The sequence below is a fragment of the Myzus persicae genome, unplaced genomic scaffold (genome assembly GCF_001856785.1).
Source record: "Myzus persicae strain clone G006 unplaced genomic scaffold, MPER_G0061.0, whole genome shotgun sequence".
Lineage (NCBI taxonomy): Eukaryota > Metazoa > Arthropoda > Insecta > Hemiptera > Aphididae > Myzus > Myzus persicae.
The window spans coordinates 366,455-387,907 of NW_019100493.1; the positions used below are offsets into that span (position 1 = coordinate 366,455).

Sequence of the window (21,453 nt, forward strand, 5' to 3'; positions counted from 1 at the left end):
TCAATTGTTAAATTTCTGTTTAAGTTTTTCTAGTTTTAATAATAATTTAAATTACATTTATTGTGTAAATATCACAGCCATGGGTATTATAAAAATAAAATAGAATAATTTTAATAAAAATAAAAATTACAAATAAGTATTCATCCTTAACAAAGCTTATAGTTTCATTATGCTTATAAAACCATAATCAGTTTTTTTTTCTCGTTCTCGCTGTATTCTGTAAACGAATTAAGTCGACATCCTGAGACATTAGCATTAACGTAACGTGCACTATCATAGTTCAAGACAATTTCACTACCACAAGCATGGTCTTTTATTAACCCATCCTGAAATAAAGAATAATTAAATAACATTTTTTATCTCAAATATAGTAAAATTATATTGTCATTTTGATGACTTTTTACTTTTTAGTAAACATGCATTATAATATGTACTCTTATAAAAAAAACACAATATTTAACACTAATAAAACTTATTTAAAAATTGTAATATTTTAGAAAGTGAATTTTTAGAGATAAATTACTAGAAACAGAGAAGTTTTTACAATCATATGCATTTTCATGGAATTTATAGTTAGATCTTAAGAGGAAGCTACAAATAAGTTATTGTCTGGGGAATCTAATAGGTTTTTTATTATATTTTAATTTTAAAACGAATTATAAAAATTTTAAAATTATAAATTGTTTGAACATCTTAAAATACTCAAAATTCGCTTTAAAATTAAAATATAATACAAAACCTATGAGATTCCTTAGACAATAATTTTATCTTTAAATTTTATAACAGGACAATCCACTCTAATTTTCAAACTAACCAACCTAAACATGATCTGTTGATAGCAACATTTGCTATGTTACGCACTTGTAAGACGTAGACAGCAAATGTTCTTGTAGTGTCCTCTTAAATGTACTAAGTAGGCTAGAGTTTTACCTAATATTGGAGAATATTTATTCCATCTTGCATACACCATTCTAAAATACAATTGAGTGGAACAAAAATAATAATACCTCTACTATTATTTATTTTAAATAATATATATGTATGTATATAAATTATTAAAAATTAATTAGATCTTGCTCTAAGGATTATAATTTATAAATCTGATTTAAAAGTTTTTGTAATATATCAGTACATTAAAAAATGTTCGTGTGCATTAATTGAACGAACAAAGTGTAATCTTAAATGTATTAATCTATAATAGTGAAAAATAGGAATGTTACAAATTCAGATTTAAGAATTGTTTACTCAAAATTTTTCTAGCTCCTTTTCTTTTGTTACTTTCTCTATCAAATAAAATGTACTTATTGTTCACCCCATATTAAATTGTAATCAATAGTTTTACATTTATATAATACTTGTTAATAATTACTTCGTTCATAGGATTCTCATAAGCATTATATCTTGAATTTATTTCATCCTCTTTCTGGTCGATTACTTGGATGACAGTTGCAATCGGCTGATGAAATAATCTATAAAATAATAAATTATTGTAACTTTATATATTTTAGATACTTAAGGAGTAAAATATTATGAACTATTTTTACCTAGATATTAAATGATTCAAAGATTTATTTTTGGAATAAAATAGAAAATAATATAACATAGCTAATAACAACATTACAATTAAAAATATAGAAATATAGATTGAAATCATATTTTTCTTGTAGTCTAAGTCTTTAAAAACAGGCAATTTTCTATGGCCACCATCCTGAAAAATTTAAATTATGAAAAAATTATTTTAAGTTGCATATAACATTATATGTATATCTATATAGCACAAAATATTTAAATATAGTATTACATCACAATTATTGCCTGGCTCGACTTGGGATCCATCTCCACAAACACACATAGGTCCTTTTGATCCAGAAGTACAAATAAAATCACAATCAACATCAATACAAACATTTGGTCCTAAAAAATTAATTATATGAGTACAATAGTTTAAATTATGAAAATTATAGATTTTTATTTGTTGTTGGCATAGACGTCTCTTTTTGAATTTAATTTTCATTAGTAATGATAACAAACGCAACTTTAACTATTATGATACATTGGATTCTCTATGATATAAAATATGATATATATTATAACATTTGTCAAAAACGATAAAATAAATACATTAATGAACAATATAGACAATATAAAAAGTTATTCTTCTTGGACCGGCTGTGATCCGCGATATACCTCACAATTGAGAGGATACAAGCAGTCTTACAGAAAAGATCCAAATTAACTGTTTAGCCAAGGTGTTGATTTTAATACAAGCATATTATTATTATGATTTATAACTGAATGTGTATTTCGGTATAATATAGTAGTTTGGTGAATTTTATTTTCATATTCTATTCAATAGTTTTATTTAGTTTTTAATGTTTCACACTTTTATAATATTAATAAATGTTGGAATGTTTTATTTTAGTTTTTCTTGAAGATGGTTAAAATGATCATTTTCCATCCCAAAAACACATTTTTAGAGTACTAACTATTCTTGTATTGTTTTTAAGTATAACCACACTACCTTAAACTAGTATTGAACAAATAGTTATTGATATAAATTTACCATTCCTTTGTTTGGCCTGTTGACTTATCATGAATGTCTCGATGGCAGCAAACACTTGGATAGGAACGGATTCGCAATTGACGCTTTCAGTACCGAAAATTTTACATTTAAATATAGGGAACCCGGTTTCACCGTTGGTCCAAAACAGTTTGTCTTCATACAATGATATTTTCTTTGGCAAATGCTAATTTAAAAATTATTTAAATGTTTAGAACTCGCTGTATACAAAAATAATTAATGCGTGTAGGTAACTTTATTACTTTTATCGAATCGAACACCACGGTTATTTTAGTTCCATCATAATCAGCCCTTTCAATAGTTGAATTAACTTGATCGACCCAATAGACCATATGTTTAATTGGATCTATAGCTAAATCAGTAACATACTGTAACCCTTGATGGATTATTGTCTTTACGTTGTATCCACTGCAATCGGATTTTCTAATAATGGTTGTTGGTATTGAAAATACAGTCCATATGGTTTCCGACCAAAACATCACTCTATACATTTAAATTATAGGTGAATTATTTTTTTATTATATTTGATTTTTGTTATTAACAAATTACCCTGAACGAGGATCAATTTCGAAAGCCATAATTGTTGTATGGACGTTTGCACTGTAGATAGTGGCACAACGTTTAGCATTTAAATAACATACAACAATATCTCTAAAATTTTGTACAAAGTAAACGTTTTCTGTTAACCAATCAATACGAACTAAAGTAGGCTGCAACAAATCTGTCATATAAACTTTTTGCTGTTGCTGCATATCCATACAAATAAGGACACCAGCTTGTTCTAAAAATAAATAAAAAAAAACATCTATTAATTCACGATTTAAATTTTTGAAAAATAATATTAATTTTAAATTTTTATTTAATATAGATAGTAACATACATGGCAGTTTAAGTATATTAATTTTTCATCAATTTAATGTATAAAAATGAAATCTGTGACACAATTGAACACATATTTTAACATTAATTTATATTACATTCAGTACATTAATTTAAATTCTGATAAATGCATTGATATTATAGGACCTTTACTTTTCATTATTCATTCTAATGATCTGCTAAAATTATATTTATGTGCTAAAACACCTAAAACCATTAGTTTTGATGACAATAAAGTTATTTTGGTCAGTTATAAAACAATTGCTAATTTATATCATTCTGATAATTATGGGCTAAAAATCGTAAACAATTGGTATGATAATAATTTTTAGAGCTAAATTCCGGTAAATACAATTACATTTTTTTTCAAATATATAAAACACTTACAAATGTAGAGCCATTAATTATGCATATTGCATATATATTATATACTATATAAGCTATAATAGAGATAATTGTGTATGCGATAAAATTATTAATGTGAGTTCGATAAAAATAAGGAATTATTTTAAATCAACAATTAAGAAGGGATCTTTAGATTGAATATGTAATTAATACAGTTAGAACAATTTTACAGATTTAAAGTATTAAGAGACATTTTTAATAATTTAAGATTAGTATATATAGCTATAGTGTAATCTATACTATGGTTTAGTAGTATGGGATAACTCTGCAGACATAAACTTAATATCATAATAAATTAATTTTTGAGATTTATATAGAGAAACCCATAATAAAGTCATATTGCGGGTTTATATAATAATTTAAACATTAAAAATATAGTATGTCTTTATAATTGTAATGTTTTACCGTACTGTTCTAGTAGAAATATTGTAAAACCTAAACATCATAATCATTCCAGACTAAAGCATGGAGTGAATTTTAGTTGCGGTCACATAATGATAGTAAGACAGAATAGTTACTTTCGTGACAGCATATACTATCACAGTACAAACTCCACAATAGTTACAATCACACTATCTACTACACACTGACATGCATTGATGATAGTTCTTTCACAATAGCAACTATCGTGTTTTTCTATCATCGTGTGACCTTAAAATGCGGCTTATGGGTAATAAACAGGTAAATAAAAAAATTGTTTGGTGAGAAAATAATTTTTAGTACTTATATTAACATCTCTTGAGATGAATATGTATTGATGTATCAACTTTTCACCATAAAAAAACATTTTTTACTATGTAACTTAAGTAAATTTAAATAGTTTGGTTTTATTTTAAATCATTTATAATTGATCATGTTAACTGTATCATAAAAATATTTTATAGACTGAAAATGTATTTTCAATTTATAACCTTTGTAATTATGGTTAAAAATGATTTAATAAATAAATAATAAATATTAAATTTTAAATTATTATAAAAAATTTGAAATGCACGCAGTATTTTCCAAATATGTTTAAAAATATTTTGACTCTTTGAGATATAATATATAAAAATTTGACATTTACAATTTTTTTTTATAAATTTGGATGAATATTGAGTCAAAAACCTTGAACATTTCATACAAGGGTTTCTCGTAAGTTGTTCGTATTCAAATTAAAAAAAATATTAAAATTTCTTTACAAATATTTTAATTTTTAATATTGACAACACTTATCAAATGAATGAACAGTTGTTAGTTGTTAATTATTTTTTAGTTAAAAATGTATGAAACAATTTTTAAAGATAAGGATTGAACATTTATGTATTTAATACATGATGTATAAGTAGAATTTTTTTAATTGATATTTTAAATTACAATTTGTAATCAAAAAATATAAGATACGTGTGTTTTTTAAGTTTTTCAATCAGAAAATGAACTTTTAATACATTTATTACATATTGGTTTACTGTTGAAAGAGTCACCATGTAATAGATAATACATTCAATATAAATTAAATTAAACATTTTAAAATATGTCTTAATCACCTGATGTCCAATAAATAAGATTCCTTCTAATATCTACATCAAGGCTCGATATAGTCATTCCTGGCATCGAAAAAAGTAATTTTGATTCTTTAATATCTCCTGAAGTACTACTTATTTCATTAACACTCGAATAAACTAAATTCATTGTGGGTCCTAAAAAAACAATTGAAAATATTATTATTGGACTACAGATTATATTATGTTTATATAATTCACTATAATAGAACCAAATACTTGCCAATTGCTTTACAGGAACTTTTATCTGCACGCAAAATGTAATCAGAATTTAAACAATTACAGCTATATGAACCATCCAAATTTGTACAATATTGAGTACATATATTGTCGTTTTCACATTCATTAATATCTATGCAAGTTATACCATCTTGTGCAAGTCTATAGCCATGATAACAGGTACATTTCCCACTTTTTGGCGTTTCTTGACATTTATGACTACAACCCATGTGCAAACAAAATAAACCTTTTATAAAATAAAATAAAAAATAAATATTATAATTCATAGCTAATGGTCATTGATTAAGTGTAAATAATGAGTTGTTCACTCAATGTAGTATAACATATATGTATTACCACAAAGATCTCCTTCGTCTGAACCATCTTTACAATTAATTTTCTTATTACAAGCTTGATCTAGAGGAATGCATTCTTGGTTCTTACATAAATATCCATCACAGTCTTTTGATGAAATTACTGAATTCGATAAATGTTCAGAAAGTATAGAACATGCCACTTTACTTTCATCTGACCCATCGCCACAATCATCATGTTTATCACATAACCAATCTTTTAGTACACAACGCTTATTGTGACATTCAAAAACATTAGATTTTTGACATCCACAATTCAATTCGTCCTCTAAATGTTTGCACTCAGAGGTGCCATTGCACCTAGCCTTGATTGGTATACAATGTCCCATTGTGTTTTCACATTCAAATTCTGTTTTTTCATTACATAATTTTGATACTCTTTTTGTCATGTATGCATGATTTAACGAACAACCATTTTCATCGGAACTATCACCACAGTCATCTTTACCATTACAAGTGAATTCATGTGATATACATCGGCCATTGGTGCAAGAAAATTGATCATCTTTACATTTTTTTGTAGCTATAAATATTTATTAATACATTAGTTGAATAGATTTAAATATTTTTCTTTAATCAAAAAAGGCTCACCACATGATTTGTGTTCATCTGAACTATCAGGACAATCGATATCACCATCGCATTCCCATGTTGCAAATATACAGCGTCCAGAATTACATCTAAATTGTGTAATATTATTACAACTTTGGCTAGGACAATTTAACTCGTCTTGACCATTAACACAGTCCATATTGCCATCACATAAAAATATGCGCTGAATACACTCTCCAGTTGTACACAAATATTCTGTAGCTAAAAGTATCATAAAATGTGTTGGTTTATTGGTATGACTTATATTTCTACTAGATTAATGGTAAAATACCAAAATGTATTACTTGAATTACAAGTGTGCTTGTGTAAGCAATCCATTTCATCTGAACCATCACTACAGTCTTTAACACTATCACACATATGCTTTTTATCCAAGCACTTTGTTTTATCATGACATAAAAATTGAGATTTTGGACACGAGTTTGGTGTATAATGCAAACATTTAACGGCATCTTCGTCGTCACCACGAGGACAATCTTTTTTAGAATCACAACGGAAATGAGATGAAATACATTCACCAGTAAAACAACGATATTCATCAAATTTACACTCTCCTAGTAATGTACAATTTTGGCTATCGTTTGATAAAACTAATCCAGGTGGACAACCACAAACCTTTGATTTACCATAAAATTAAAAATGTTAAATATCATTACCTATTTATAATAAATTGCCATAAAGAAATATTGTACCTTTCCTTTGTTAGATAAAAGGCATATGTGACTACAACCACCATTATTTTGTTGACATGGGTGTTGGATGTTTTTGCGAATTCCTTTTGCTACGGTTAAGTATAAATTTGAATCACTTATCCAATTATCTGTTACATACATACAATTTTAAGCTACTTTTATGCTAATAAAATGAGTTATAAAATCAATTACCTATATCAAGAGTTCTCGATGCTCGGTCTTCGTTAACGCCATCAAACCAGTTTATAATGTTCGAACCTTCAGATGCCCAAACAATTTCATAACCAATTGAAACAATATCGTTCACACTTCCAGTTTTTTTTATAATTTTTCTATCCGTTCCTAACATAATAAATGTGACTAATGAATAAAAAAATTTTTTTTCATCTCATAAACAATTGTTAACACTTAAATAATTTGTATAAATTATGATTTATATTTTATATTATATTCACCATCTTCGCTGACACTATCAATAATGCCATTTGTATAGTCAGTAAAATATAATAGTCTTGTAATCATATCAAAATGTAAAGCAATTTCATCTCCTCTCAATCCATATTCCACTGTATGAACTAGAGACTGAATACTTCCATCCATGTCAATACGATCAATATGTATATGAGAATCTTCCTTCATAGCTACAAACATATAACTAAAAGCACATACATATCACAAATGTTTAATAAAATTAATTCACCGGCATAATAAATAATAATATCAATACATTATAAATTTATAAATATTGTACATTAATATCTGTACTTACCTTTTATCTGGAACTAAAGTAACTGCAAATGGGATATGACCTTCAATTTCTTTGAAAATTGTAGTGTGTGTTTTTGTAGAAAGACTTAACACATCTAATGTTTTTCTAGTCCTATCACACCAATATAAGTTATTTCCATGATTGTCAAATTCAAGTGAATGAATAGAACTAATTTCTGGTACATCTAAATCTGATAATTTCATCTTAATGAAATCGAAAGTGAATAGTTTCTTAGACCTTGAGTCATAGATTATGATGTCACCTTATAATAATTAAACAATAATTTTAGCTTTAATTTGACTACTTCAAATGTGTATTAGTAACATACCAGATAAAGAATTATAAGTCAGTGCGGATATGCTAGACACATCATTTTTCAACGATATTTTCTTTGCTTTTAGGCGGCCTAAATGTCCTTGTTCAATTTCTATAATACTTGTTGGTGTACCCACAATAAGTGTTGGAGGTATGGCAATGGTGATACAAAAGATTCCATCTTCTGATAGTAGTTTATCATCGGGGCAAGCGCAAGTGTATCCTTTAGAATTGATTTCTGTTTTTGGTGCTAATAAACATATATCACTGCACTTTCCTTGTTCACAAGGATTTGGCATCTGAAAATAATTAATAACCGTATAGAAAACTTATAGTTTTATATTGAAAACTATACAATACTTGAGACTCGAATAGAGACGGATGGTTAATTTGCATACCATACACTTTGTTTTTATTTTCACGTATCAATATCTTGCTATCTTTACCCGTAAACTTGTTGCACACTTTTATTTCTTTATTTTCCCAATCACTCCAATACAATTTATCCTCGAACACGGTAACCGAATATGGATGATTTACATATTCTGTTACAACTACCTAGAATAATATTAACAACCATTAACCACATAAAATAATATAAATATTAAAAATTAATATAATATAGTATATTATATTATTAAATAAATAATGTATTTAAAATATTAAATAGGCATTTATTGAAAACAATCACATTAAAATATTAATATATTACTTAATATTTTAAGTAGGAACCTATATTATATGTATAATTGTATAATATCAAATATATATATATACACTTACCCTTCGGTCAGTTGCGTCTAAGTTAATGGATTCAATCAATTTCATCTTAGCATCCACCCAGTAAATTCTTTTCCCGACATAGTCAACATGAACACCATTTGGCCAGTGAATATTTTGTGTAACAAACGGTTGTGGTCTTGACCCGTCCATACCTGAACGACCAATCATAGGATTTTCACCCCAATCTGTCCAGTACATGAGACTGAAAAAATGATGTAAATCAATGATTTATGCTAATTATCAAATAAATTATATTTTTAAATATTAACAACACAATATATTATACCCATCCAGTGGTGAAACAGCTACTGCCCTTGGTTTGTCTATGTTCTTATTATGAAGAACTGTACATACTGAACCGTCATTATTGCACACCCCGATACGTTTCTTTTTTGCATCGGTGAAGTACAAATTATGTGTGATAATATCTATTACTAGATTCTCGGGTGATGCAAGACCTAAGATCATCACACATAGTCATAGATAAGTATTAAACGTATTATAACAATTAATTAACAATAATTAATTAATTAAAAAAGTTGTATTGTAATTTAACATATTTACCAGAGTCAACAATAATTTCGGGATTAGGCTCAGACTTGTTTGCTCTAACTATAGCTGAATTCCCATCCAAATAAAGTGTCCAGTAAACAGTTAATCTGTCTACAGCTAATCCAGTGACATGTTGCAAATCGTCAATCAAAATAGAAGTATGAAGTAACTTCAAGTTAAAAACTTTTATTTGCCGGAGTGATGAATATATTAATTCTGGATTTAGGCCTATATAAATAAAGTTAATATTATTATTAAATAAGTGAAGTAGGGACATATTATCATTTATCAAATAACGATGAAAAAATTTAAGGCTTATAATAAAATTTTACAAAATCAACAAACTACCAATTTTATATTTTAATAAATTATTGAAATACATACCAATAATTTAACAATGTTACCTTTTATTATACACTTATGATTATCTACTAGTTCGTAATGTGGATCACAGGAGCACGTATATGAACCTTCTGAATTAAGACACACTTGGTCACAAATGCCATATTGTTCACATTCATTGATGTCTGTTAATAAGGTAAATATAAAATGTAGGTTTAATAAAGTAATTTTATTGAATATTAAGTTTATGTTTACCAGAACATTTATTATTTAAATAATGCATTCCTTTTGGACACACACACATGACGCCATGTGGTTTCCTTAAACATTCAAATGCGACAGAACAATTCATTGAATCACATTCACTTTTGATATCTGAAATATTAATAATTAATGTATATTATAATATAAGTATGTCAACTCGATGGTTGAAAATAATATATTGTGGCACTTGGCACTCTCACTAACATTAACACTTGAGTAAAAACTCACGAGTGAACAATGAGCTCTGCCACCATCGATGCATCATTTTCAGGGCGTCAATAATTTAATTAAGGAGATTGAAGAGTAAGTTATTTAAACTAAAATGAAAAAATCTTTTATCATAAATGCCGATGGACCGAGAATTGCGATTATACTTTTGAAAAGCGAATTTAATTTAGTATTATGTGTGCTTAAGATCGATCGGGTATTTTTTTAAATTTTGATTCTAAATCCTAGTATAAATGTTGATTATTAAATTAGTTTTATTTAATTGATAACTTAAAATTAAATACTATCTTAAAATGTGGTCCGATCGATCTCAAATAGAGTACTATGACGTAATTATTTAGTGCCTTACTACTTAGACGTAATAATATTAATAAAGAGTTCAAATTAGTTTTCAGAAGTCTTATCGCATTATCAGGTCCGTAGGTGGGATTAATTACGTTTAAGTAAGTCAAAGCACAAATGAGCATGAATATTAAATTATTTAGTATTTACGGACCAGCATCCACACGGGCAACTGCTTAACGCCAAGGAGGAGACTGATGAGTGATGAGTACACGTGAAGTCGTGACTGGTGACTTGAACGTGCGCCGTTTGAGAGCGCTCTGCTATTTATTTTACACTACACTACTACACTACTAGTCACCAGGCGAGTATCAGGGAGAATATCAGTGCTGTGTGAAATGCTTTTGCGGGGCCTATTTAGTGGGAGTTCGATATTATTTTTGAAACTCAGAGACAGTAGGTAGGATTGTAAACGTACCTGTCGATAAATTTGAATCAGTGAATCATTAAATAAATATATGAATTATGATTTATGGACCTAATAATTTATTTTGGCAACAGGTCGCCGGGCTCTGTGCCGCTGCACAGTGCATAGCTCGAACTGCCTTGACGAGCACTCTGTAGTTGTGTTTTAGGAGCTTACAACATTTACCGATTCTGGTTTGTTATGGGACCGTCATTCAGGTTTGCTTACATCTCGCTGCCATCCATAATAATAAACAAATCATGACAAATTTATTTAAATAAATATATTTAGTCACGACATAAATATTTAATATGCCCCGTAAATAAATCGACTCTTCTTGGTAAAAATGTGGTATTAGGAATTACAGGTCCTACCTGGTGCCCATGTAAAGGCTATGTAGAAACCAATAATCAAACCGAAACGACATCAATTGGTTTAATAATAATTACAGTGGCTCTTAGAACATTTTTGTTTGTCGTTATTCGGTTTACAGATTTATATTTAGAGAACGTGTCACTGAAAAAAATCATTCGAAAAATTCCTTTAAGCATGTTGCATGTTCCAATAACATGGGCTGCTGAGTAGTTTTATCGTAAAAACATCTATGAACAAAATTGTAGAGGAGGGTTATATCTGGTTCGGTAAGAATCCCGATTTTTGACATTTCCATTTCTAAGTCCTAAAAATAGCTTTTGAAAATTAAAAAAAATGTGTATTATTAATCAGGGTATAATTCATGATGTTTTAATGATATCAAAAATTTAATAGGTATTAAAATATAATTGTATTATAAATTATATTATTTCATATTCTGGAAACTTTATATTAAATATTACGTATCATTATAATAGGTAAACCGTAAACACCTACTTTTTTAAAAATATATCATTATCATACAAATTTAAAAATGAATTACTATCACTTATATACTATTTGTTATTATTATTATGATTTATTTCTTGGTAAGTTTTTTTCCAATATTTTTTATTATTATGCATGGCGTTGAGACAACAAACCTGGGTGGCGCACAGTGGTCTGAAAATAAATTGTAGCTTATCGTAATTCAATTTTTGATGACAGCAAAAAATATTTGGGTTTTTAGTATAGGGAAAACCAGTAGTGAGGCGTGAGGTTTTTGGTCGGGGAGATACTGAAAAAAAAATAGTACTAATACGTCTGGACTCCCCCTTTTTCTATTTTATGTATACAATAAGAAATAAATGTTTAAAAACAAAATTAAATATTTTATTTAAAACGTAACAACTTCCTTAAAATAATAATTTAATATATTTAAATTAAATCAATGATTATAACAAACAAAATAAAATGTAATATAATATACTTTATACATGCAACTCACATTAAGATGAAGTTTAAAAAACAAGTTTCCGTTAAATCTATTTTTCTATGTTTGTCTTAGAAAATAATTCAATGACATTAAATTCAATAAGGGACATGGTCTTTTATTTTTTAATTCAAATTTTTTTTTGTATGAGTACCTAGTTAATAACTTCATCGATCAAAATGGTAACATCATCAGCCATGAGGACACATTTCAAATTACAATATTAAGAAACACGTACGATGTACCAATCACAATGGCGTGACTACGTCGATAATTGAGGACCAAGGTATCAGACTCATAGGCGTGCGCACGGGGTATGCAGGGTATACCCTCGCATACACTGCGGCCAGACACGGGGGCACATGAACAATGTCTCAGTTCATAATTTTGACGGGGTTTTAAAATGGTAATGCGATATCGATATGGAGTATGGACTTGTTTTTATAGTCATTTTGGACGGTTCACAATAATAGGAAATATGGGTTTTATTTTTAGTGTAGGTAGGTATTTAGTTTTTATATTTTCCTAGAAATGACGATGATTATTTCTATCGTGACATCTATTATTTAACTTACGTTACTTACGGATGTCTAAGTACAACGATTTAAGATATACCTAGCTTTAATACATCTTTCACCGTGCTAAATACTGATAATATTAATATAATATTAATATAATGTAATATAATATTATGTTTATAATAGTTGAGTAGTTGATACTATAGAATATAATGACGCAACAGTCAAATTTGATAAAAATATCTTCACCGCGCGTTTGTAATCAAATTGCCTATCCTACCCATTGGAGAGAATGCTTGAACTACAACAATTATGTATAATGTTTAGAATTGTTTATATAAACATTTTTGTAAAAAAAAATACTTTTAATTAAAAAAAGATGAAAAACTTATTTTTTTCTAATATAAAGTAATGACCATAAGTTTATAGTACAAAGTCATGAACATTAATTTTAGAGGCATTTATATCTGTGGGGGGGGGGGACATTTTATCAACCGTATACTCTGCGAACAAAGTCAGCGCACGCCTATAGTATCAGTGTATCATTCATCAATCATCAGGTATTATTACGAACGGCGAAACGCGTCTCATAGCGTAGATAGTGAACCCCACTCACATTAAATATCCCCTGTACCCGCGCTCCCATATTCGAGAAGTCTATTTGATATAATACCATATTTGGAATGACCCTCATTGTCAGTTCGTGAGCTGACCAGCCGTATCGAGCTCATCTAATCAATTTTAAGAATTCAATGACTGTGCGACGAAAAACGATTTTAATAAAATATATTGAAACATACATCATACTTATAATATAAAATATAAATTCAAATTTGTAAATATTTTATAAAGCAAAATTATTTTTGTTTGGCCCTTGTTCTAATTTCTAAGTGGGGAGACGTTGTCTCAATGCTATTATGACGCTTCGCCACAGGGGAAAACTCATGTAAGACGACAAGCTAATTTTCTGGAGATAAACGCCGTCATTAAGTATTAACACCATATAGACCTTAAACAGTTATACTACTATGCTCTGTTCAAAATAAGATGATGACCATTGACCAGGCGGCTGAGTTGGGCGCATGGGCGTGGATTTGTTCCGTGGCAGCGCCCGACATGCCGTCGTAGTGTGAACGACGTCTGACCGTCGCAGAACGAGAACTGGTCGCCGCCCGGTCATCATCTTATTTTGAAAAGAGTATAGATAAGAACTGTGTATAACAATAGCGCATTACGGGCGGCAGTGGGCTATTTTTACGATAAAATACAATAATCCTTATATCTTATTAGTTACTACCCTGCTACCCCGCACTACCATTCGTACGAGTACCTAATCGGGTAATCAAAAAGCGCCCTCTATGTTGTTACGCTTTCCATACACTCGTTGCTTGTCTAAGTAGAATGAGGTCTATGATTAACACATTAACACAACCAATGTTTGATTAAGAGTGAAAAATTAATAAAATATTGCCTAAAATGTGTTACAACGCGAGTTGTTATGTGCTACTAAGCTTTTGACGATTATTATTGGGTTCGCAATCACAAATGTACAGTTTTAAGAGTTTTTTCTTTATTCACACAATGAATCATTTAAATGAAGGTAAGTAGTTAAAATTTGATAGCTTATAGATTCATAACTTTAATTTTAACAATATACTTCGAAATACCTACAACAAAATTAGTGGTAAATAATTAATACTAGTTTTATTCTAAAGTTTTAAACAATAAGAAATAACTGAAAATCAACAAAAGTCTACTAGTTAACAGTACAATGCATGGTACGTGGTTTAATTAATTTATAATTTCTATATGATCCCCAATTCGCACCAATTAATTACATGATTTTTTTTTTAGCTGGATGTAGTTAAGATAAGATAAGCCATAAGTAACTTACTATGATATTTTGGAATAAAATCCTTAAATTATATTTACACATTTTACATCAGAATTAGAAGTTCAAACATTCTATTAAGTTTAAAAAATAATAGGTACGTATATCAGAACCGCATTTCGTCCGAATAAAATAAACACACCGCATAACACAGAGGTAGGTACCTACACCAAAAGTCAAACAATAGAAAATTGTTCATCCGAAACGTATTTTATTCAATAATTATTTTACTAACTAAAATATTTAGCCGAAGGTTGGATTGCTTTTTGGATAAAAACGTTTGGGTGGCATTATTTTTTAACAATTTATTTTCGGACCTAATAATTTACATATCTATATCATATTTTTTTTAACATTATTTTATCCTCATAAAACCACAACGCATATGCAATGGAATAAACATGGAAAATTGTACGTTCTGAATAACCCACTTAACTCTTGTAGTTATATGTTCATATTAGAATAATTTACCTATTATCTAATTTAAAAGTTAGAATATTATCTATTGAATTTCGCATAGGTTTTAATATGATAATATATTTAAATTCTAAAACGAATTATAAGCATTTTAAAATGGTCAATTGTTTGTACATTATTCTCTTAAAAAAACAAATAAGCTCAAAGTTTAAAATTGTAGTCAAAATCTGACAGATATAGGCGTAGTCTAGGCAGCGCAGAAGTATATTTTTATATAGTACATAGTTTGTATACAATATATTATAATATGTTAATAATTTTATAAAAAAAGTTAGTTGAGTAGTTTCACTCATTGTGTTGAAAATATAAATACCAGTTTTATTATTGCAAAGGCCTCCTTCGTCCGATGCATCAAGACAGTCGTTGTTGTAATCACAGACATTTTTGACATCGATACATTTTTTATGATCGTGACATAGAAATTTACGATTTTCAATTAAACATTTTTCTGGCTCAATCAGTTGAATATCTGAAATAAAAAAAAAAATAGAAAAATAATAAAAATAGATAATAATTAAGATGGTAACATTTTATACCGCAATGGGTTTCGTCAGAACCATCTCCACAATCGTCGTTTCCATCACATCTCCACGTCTTCGAAACACAATTTAAATTTTTGCACAGATAACCAGAAGTACACAATGCCTAAGGTAGGTACAGAAAATATATCGAGTACGAATAAAACAATAAGTTGAAGTTATTATGTGAAAATAGGTCTTCCAAAAAGGAAAATGTTCTTACCGTGTGTCTACATTTTTCCATGTCTTCGTCGCTACCATCTTGGCAATCAATCTCCCGGTCACAATGCCAAGCCATTGGAATGCAAGTGCCATCGGAGCATTTGAATTTTCCTTCCCGACATGACTGCGTTAGAGATGACGTCTATAAAATAATGTAACAATATGAACGACTATTTTTCTTAGCTTTGAATTCAATATAATATATAATATAATATCTATATACATACCTCTTTACAGTTACTTTCGTCAGACTTGTCGGTGCAATCATCAGACTTATCACACAGAAATTCTTTAGGAATGCATTTTTTGTTACCATCGCATTCAAAGTATTCGGGCGCCTGGCAAGAATTTTTTCCAAAACCTATATTTATATTTGTAATTATATCATGTTCTTAAATATGCAATGCAACAGTATATATAAACTATATTATCTTTAACGTACCACAATCAATTTCGTCAGCACCATTGTCCCTACAGTCAACAACGCCGTCACAACGTTTTGTCTTGTTTATACAAGTATTGTTCCCACAGTTGAATTCGTTTTTGCTACATTCTATTTCTGAAATAACTAATACATAAGTACACTTAATTAATTTAATATAGGTAATATGGCCCAGCGCTCGTGGGGATTTGCATGTTTTTTTGGGCCATTTGTTTTATTTTCAAGTACGCTTGAAATAATTTTCATGACACTTCGAAAAAATATTAAAAGTTATAAACTTTTATGAATTATAAGTGCATATTTTTGCATATTTAGTGATTTTGTAGTTTTAATAGCTCATTAATTAATTTCACTATTTTTTTTAAAGTACATTTGAATTTGATAATCAGTGATAAGTTTATAACACATTTATTTGGCAATAAAAAAAAATAAATACATTACCTATAATGTTATTTTGAGTGTTTTTACCATGGCCAAAGTAAACTAGGTTTTTGCAATAGAACCCCCTCTAGATAATTTTATATTTTTATCACCTTAATAAATTCAAATGCCAGCATAAGGGATGACCTATCTTTGAGTCATGGACTGTACTCTTATACGCTGCCATTTTATTTTGTTTTATAACAATATATACATGCCTATGTGCAATAACCTCGTATATTTAAACTATAGTTTTCACTAGGTATTCTGTTTTTAAAATCACTAGTTGAATTAAAATTTCCCGTTTTTTTAGAAAATGTTAAGTAAAAATTATAAAATATAAAAATATTTGTATTTTTGAAAATGGTGAATAAAAAAAGTGCGCATATTTATACTTTTTTAAGTGTAGGTATTTAAAATGCAATAAATAAAAATCAGGCAGGTCTAACTGTATACATTATGGGCCGAGGTAACACTAAAAACTTAGTATATTAATTTATTATTAGTTATTAGTTTATTACAATAATATTAGTTTATCAAAATAATTTTTAAACTTTCAAAGAAACGGGTTAATATCGAATCGTATAAGTACTCATCAGGTTTATATTTGCCTAAGAATTTAATTTTAAATTGTATTATTATTTATTTTATTTAGGTACTCAATTTAACTTGCTCTCAAGAGCCGTGAATGTACATATTATTTAAAATGATAATACAACAATTTGATATATACATTTTACACAAAATTACTTACCAGTAAATTCTGAAAATGTGCAGCAGACGATTAATGATAAGATCAAAAAAAGTATCAACATTCTAGAATTCTCCCACATTGTTTTCCATTCAACCTGAAGTAATAATTTTAAATTACTTATTTAAATTGTCTGTAGTAGGTATACGTATACTATTATATAGTAGTTATATTACTATTGTCTAAATCAGTAGTCCTTAACCTTTTTCGAATGACGGAGCACTTAACATTTTATAAGGTTTTCGCGGAACAGCAGTAAAATAAAATAGTAATAATTTATACATTTTTTAATTTTTAATATATTGAACAATGCATGTATAACATAAAACATTTTTTTGACGGAACACTTAAACCAAGTCCACGAAACACCTGTGTTCCGCGGGACACCGATTAAGAACCACTGGTCAAAATAGTATCGATATCGAACTTGATTAGTCTCGAACTGTTCAAAATAACATCCGAAGTAGGTATTCGATTTAGACTTTTTAATAATAATAATAATGTTTATTGCAACAACAGAATGTATACATTATTTACAAAAAATATGAGTTGAATATTGCAGCACCCCTATAAGCGAAGGTCTATACTTTAGAGTATTAATGTTCGAACTGTTCGAATTTTTTGAAGCTTGAGGGTGTTTGTTAAATTCAAACCCCATTCAGAATTATTGCCTATTTTACTTCTACTTAATATAGGTACATTGACTAAAATAAAGTGAAACTTATTAGTTCTTCGATACCTAATAGTTAATATACCGAGAGGTAAAAAACGTTAGACCGTCAAGTTTTAAACATTTTCAATACCTATTTAATTTCATTTAAACTGAGTAGGTATCTACAAATCTTTTTTTAAAAAATTTTTTACAAGTAATATACAATCTGTATCATTAATACAATAAGAATATATACTAAGAGTACATTCACAGGAAATAATTTGATAAATTGAGCCACCCATTGATGACACTTTCTATGGTTATTAATTATTTACTTAATAATTATTATGATTTTTTTTTTTTGGTTTTTTACTGTAACAAATAACGACACCACTTACGCTTTAAACGTCTTAGGGGATTACCTGGTATGGTATGGTTTTTGATGAGTGGATTGGAATGAGTACTTAGGTGGTTGTGGAATCTTTTGTAGTAACATTTGGATTCCTCAGCTATTGTTTTTAGTTTTAGGTCTGAATGGAGGGAAAAATTTGAGACGTAAGGAGGTGCATTTGTTAATTTCCCCAGGGCAATGTTTTGGAATGCTTGGGTTTTATTAACGTTTGTTTTTTTTGCACTACCCCATAGCTGCAGACCGTACGTCCACATTGGTTTGAGTAGACTTTTATATATAAGAAGTTTGGTGCACGTAGACTGTGGAGGTATACCTATTTATTATTGTATAATACCGTTTTTATTGTTTTCAATCTACAAATCTACAATATAATATTAATTTAATAATTTAATAAGAAAACAGCTGTTGGAACCTACTAGTACTACTAGTAGGTACTCTCATTTTAAAGTGATTTAATTGGATTCAGGTTGGTTCAGAAATTAGAATATTTATATTTAGGTATTATAGAAATGTGATAATTTGCCAAGGAAATTAAATTGAGATTGTATAATTCAAATAATATTACATAATCAGATAACAACAATAGGTATTTCCATTAAATCTAAATTTATATTTTTTTATTAACATAAATTTAAAAAAAATTGTGTTTGAAAAATATTAATTATTTAATTTAAACTAGTGTTCCAATACCCACTTGTTAGTTAAATTTTATATTTTATATTCTATACGAATATCAGAATATTATGCATTCAAACATATTATACATTTTTTTCAGTTAAGTTCTTTAATTTCGTTTTCACCAAATTGCTATAATTTCACGTTAAACTAAAATGACAATGCATTAGTTAACCAAAAAAATACATATCCGTGCAGAACATTAGTTTTTTTTAATAACATTGTTATTAATAACTATTAAAAATACTGTACACTTTGAATTATATTTTATTGTAATCGGCTCCTAGAACCTATAGGCCATAACTATTAAAACGCCTAAACCTTCTTAGAAAAATATTTAATCAAAATTAAGTGAAGTTACAAATTATTTAAATATTTACGTTCTATATAATAAATTTGCAAAACACTTAAACGAAACTGGATCCGTTTATGTCCATGCTATGATTAAAATAAGTTAAAATTAATGAAAATAAAATCAATGAATTCATCGAGATTTTCTAATATTTCTTATACTGTATCTATCCATCGGCACCTACATAATATTGTGTGACGTAAATTAATTAATTAAAATATCATAATATTGTAATTTGTAAAATACGTACTTGGTTAGCTGTCTATAAAATTTTCTGTTGATATTGCAGTGATATTGGCGAACAAAAATAAAATAATACACTCACAAAAATAATTGACTCCAAACCGATACTTATTACACACAAAAATTATGTTTTTTTAAAATAATAATTTACATACACCTATAATACAAGAAAAATAATTTAACACATTTAAGACTAGAAAAAAAGTTATTGGCCACTTTAGTGGTTAATAGAACAATAGAATTCTGAGTTCAATTCTGAAATGAATATCCGACTTCAATAGTTGTGGAATATTATCGAATTATCTCAATATCGAAAGTAGGGGAAATCGTATGGTATGTCACTCCAGTAATTATACCATTATGTTATACGAACTTGACAGAGTAGATTACATAATGAACTGCAGGTATCGGCTATATTAACTTAAATCAAAGAAAACAATATCAAATTATATTTTGATCTGCATAATTAATTAATTTAAGTATTTAACTATACCTATTGGCTATTTACCTTTTATAGGTAACCATTTATATTATTATTATTATTATTATTTATGTTCCATGTGCAGTTATCATGCAATGCATTATGTTTATTGTTAAAGACATGAAAGTTATATTTCAAATCGAGTGTCGTTAGTAATGTAAATACTAAATACCAAATACCCAACTTGTAGCTTATTATTGATTTCTTATGGTATTTAAATCAATCTTCGAAACAAATGTACAGGTACAGACTTACAGTTTAATAATACATTTTAAAAGTAGTGTTCATAAGCTACTTGATTTTTGATTATGCAGTATTATATTATAGTATATTAACCCTTTTGTTATGATTAATTTCAATTTGTATTGAAAGTAGTGCATCCCAAAATGTGATAAAATATTATTGCGCGCACGTGTGACACACTATCAACAGTCACATATCATTTAAATTTATGGAAATATTATAAACAATTCTTCGTCGTTATTGTTATTATATTGTGTTTATAAAACTGTATAACATAATCTAATAAATATTAATAAATTTGTTTGATAATATAGTGTTTTATGTTATTTAATTTCTAATAGACGGTAGGCGGTAATTGCCGTATTTTGGGAAACCCTGGCATATATTTTTTGAAATTTGAATAACTGAGTCAATAATGATTTTTGAATTTTTTGAATTTTGTAGGTTAGTTTGCTACACCTATTAGAATATTAAAAGTAGGAAAAAAAAAATTTATAAAAAAGTCAA

At 27.9% G+C, this 21,453-nt stretch overlaps 1 protein-coding gene across 1 annotated transcript in view; it reads right to left on the minus strand.

The window, feature by feature from the left end:
- Positions 1-21,453, minus strand: part of LOC111027960 (vitellogenin receptor) — a 30,074-nt gene continuing 8,621 nt past the window's right edge. Inside the window, exons 3-30 of the mRNA XM_022306481.1 lie at positions 16,718-16,834; positions 16,503-16,636; positions 16,277-16,417; positions 16,072-16,180; positions 15,849-16,004; positions 10,320-10,439; positions 10,127-10,249; positions 9,735-9,950; positions 9,457-9,628; positions 9,171-9,372; positions 8,748-8,945; positions 8,401-8,686; positions 8,073-8,334; positions 7,759-7,958; positions 7,496-7,645; positions 7,304-7,431; positions 6,896-7,226; positions 6,591-6,812; positions 5,983-6,522; positions 5,630-5,872; positions 5,392-5,544; positions 3,131-3,362; positions 2,824-3,064; positions 2,564-2,747; positions 1,802-1,914; positions 1,545-1,708; positions 1,370-1,469; positions 1-326 (exon numbers count right to left, since the gene is read on the minus strand). Of these exons, the coding sequence (XP_022162173.1) occupies positions 174-326; positions 1,370-1,469; positions 1,545-1,708; positions 1,802-1,914; positions 2,564-2,747; positions 2,824-3,064; positions 3,131-3,362; positions 5,392-5,544; positions 5,630-5,872; positions 5,983-6,522; positions 6,591-6,812; positions 6,896-7,226; positions 7,304-7,431; positions 7,496-7,645; positions 7,759-7,958; positions 8,073-8,334; positions 8,401-8,686; positions 8,748-8,945; positions 9,171-9,372; positions 9,457-9,628; positions 9,735-9,950; positions 10,127-10,249; positions 10,320-10,439; positions 15,849-16,004; positions 16,072-16,180; positions 16,277-16,417; positions 16,503-16,636; positions 16,718-16,834 (5,390 nt within the window). The 3' untranslated portion in view covers positions 1-173. The remainder of the gene's footprint in view (positions 327-1,369; positions 1,470-1,544; positions 1,709-1,801; positions 1,915-2,563; positions 2,748-2,823; positions 3,065-3,130; positions 3,363-5,391; positions 5,545-5,629; positions 5,873-5,982; positions 6,523-6,590; positions 6,813-6,895; positions 7,227-7,303; positions 7,432-7,495; positions 7,646-7,758; positions 7,959-8,072; positions 8,335-8,400; positions 8,687-8,747; positions 8,946-9,170; positions 9,373-9,456; positions 9,629-9,734; positions 9,951-10,126; positions 10,250-10,319; positions 10,440-15,848; positions 16,005-16,071; positions 16,181-16,276; positions 16,418-16,502; positions 16,637-16,717; positions 16,835-21,453) is intronic.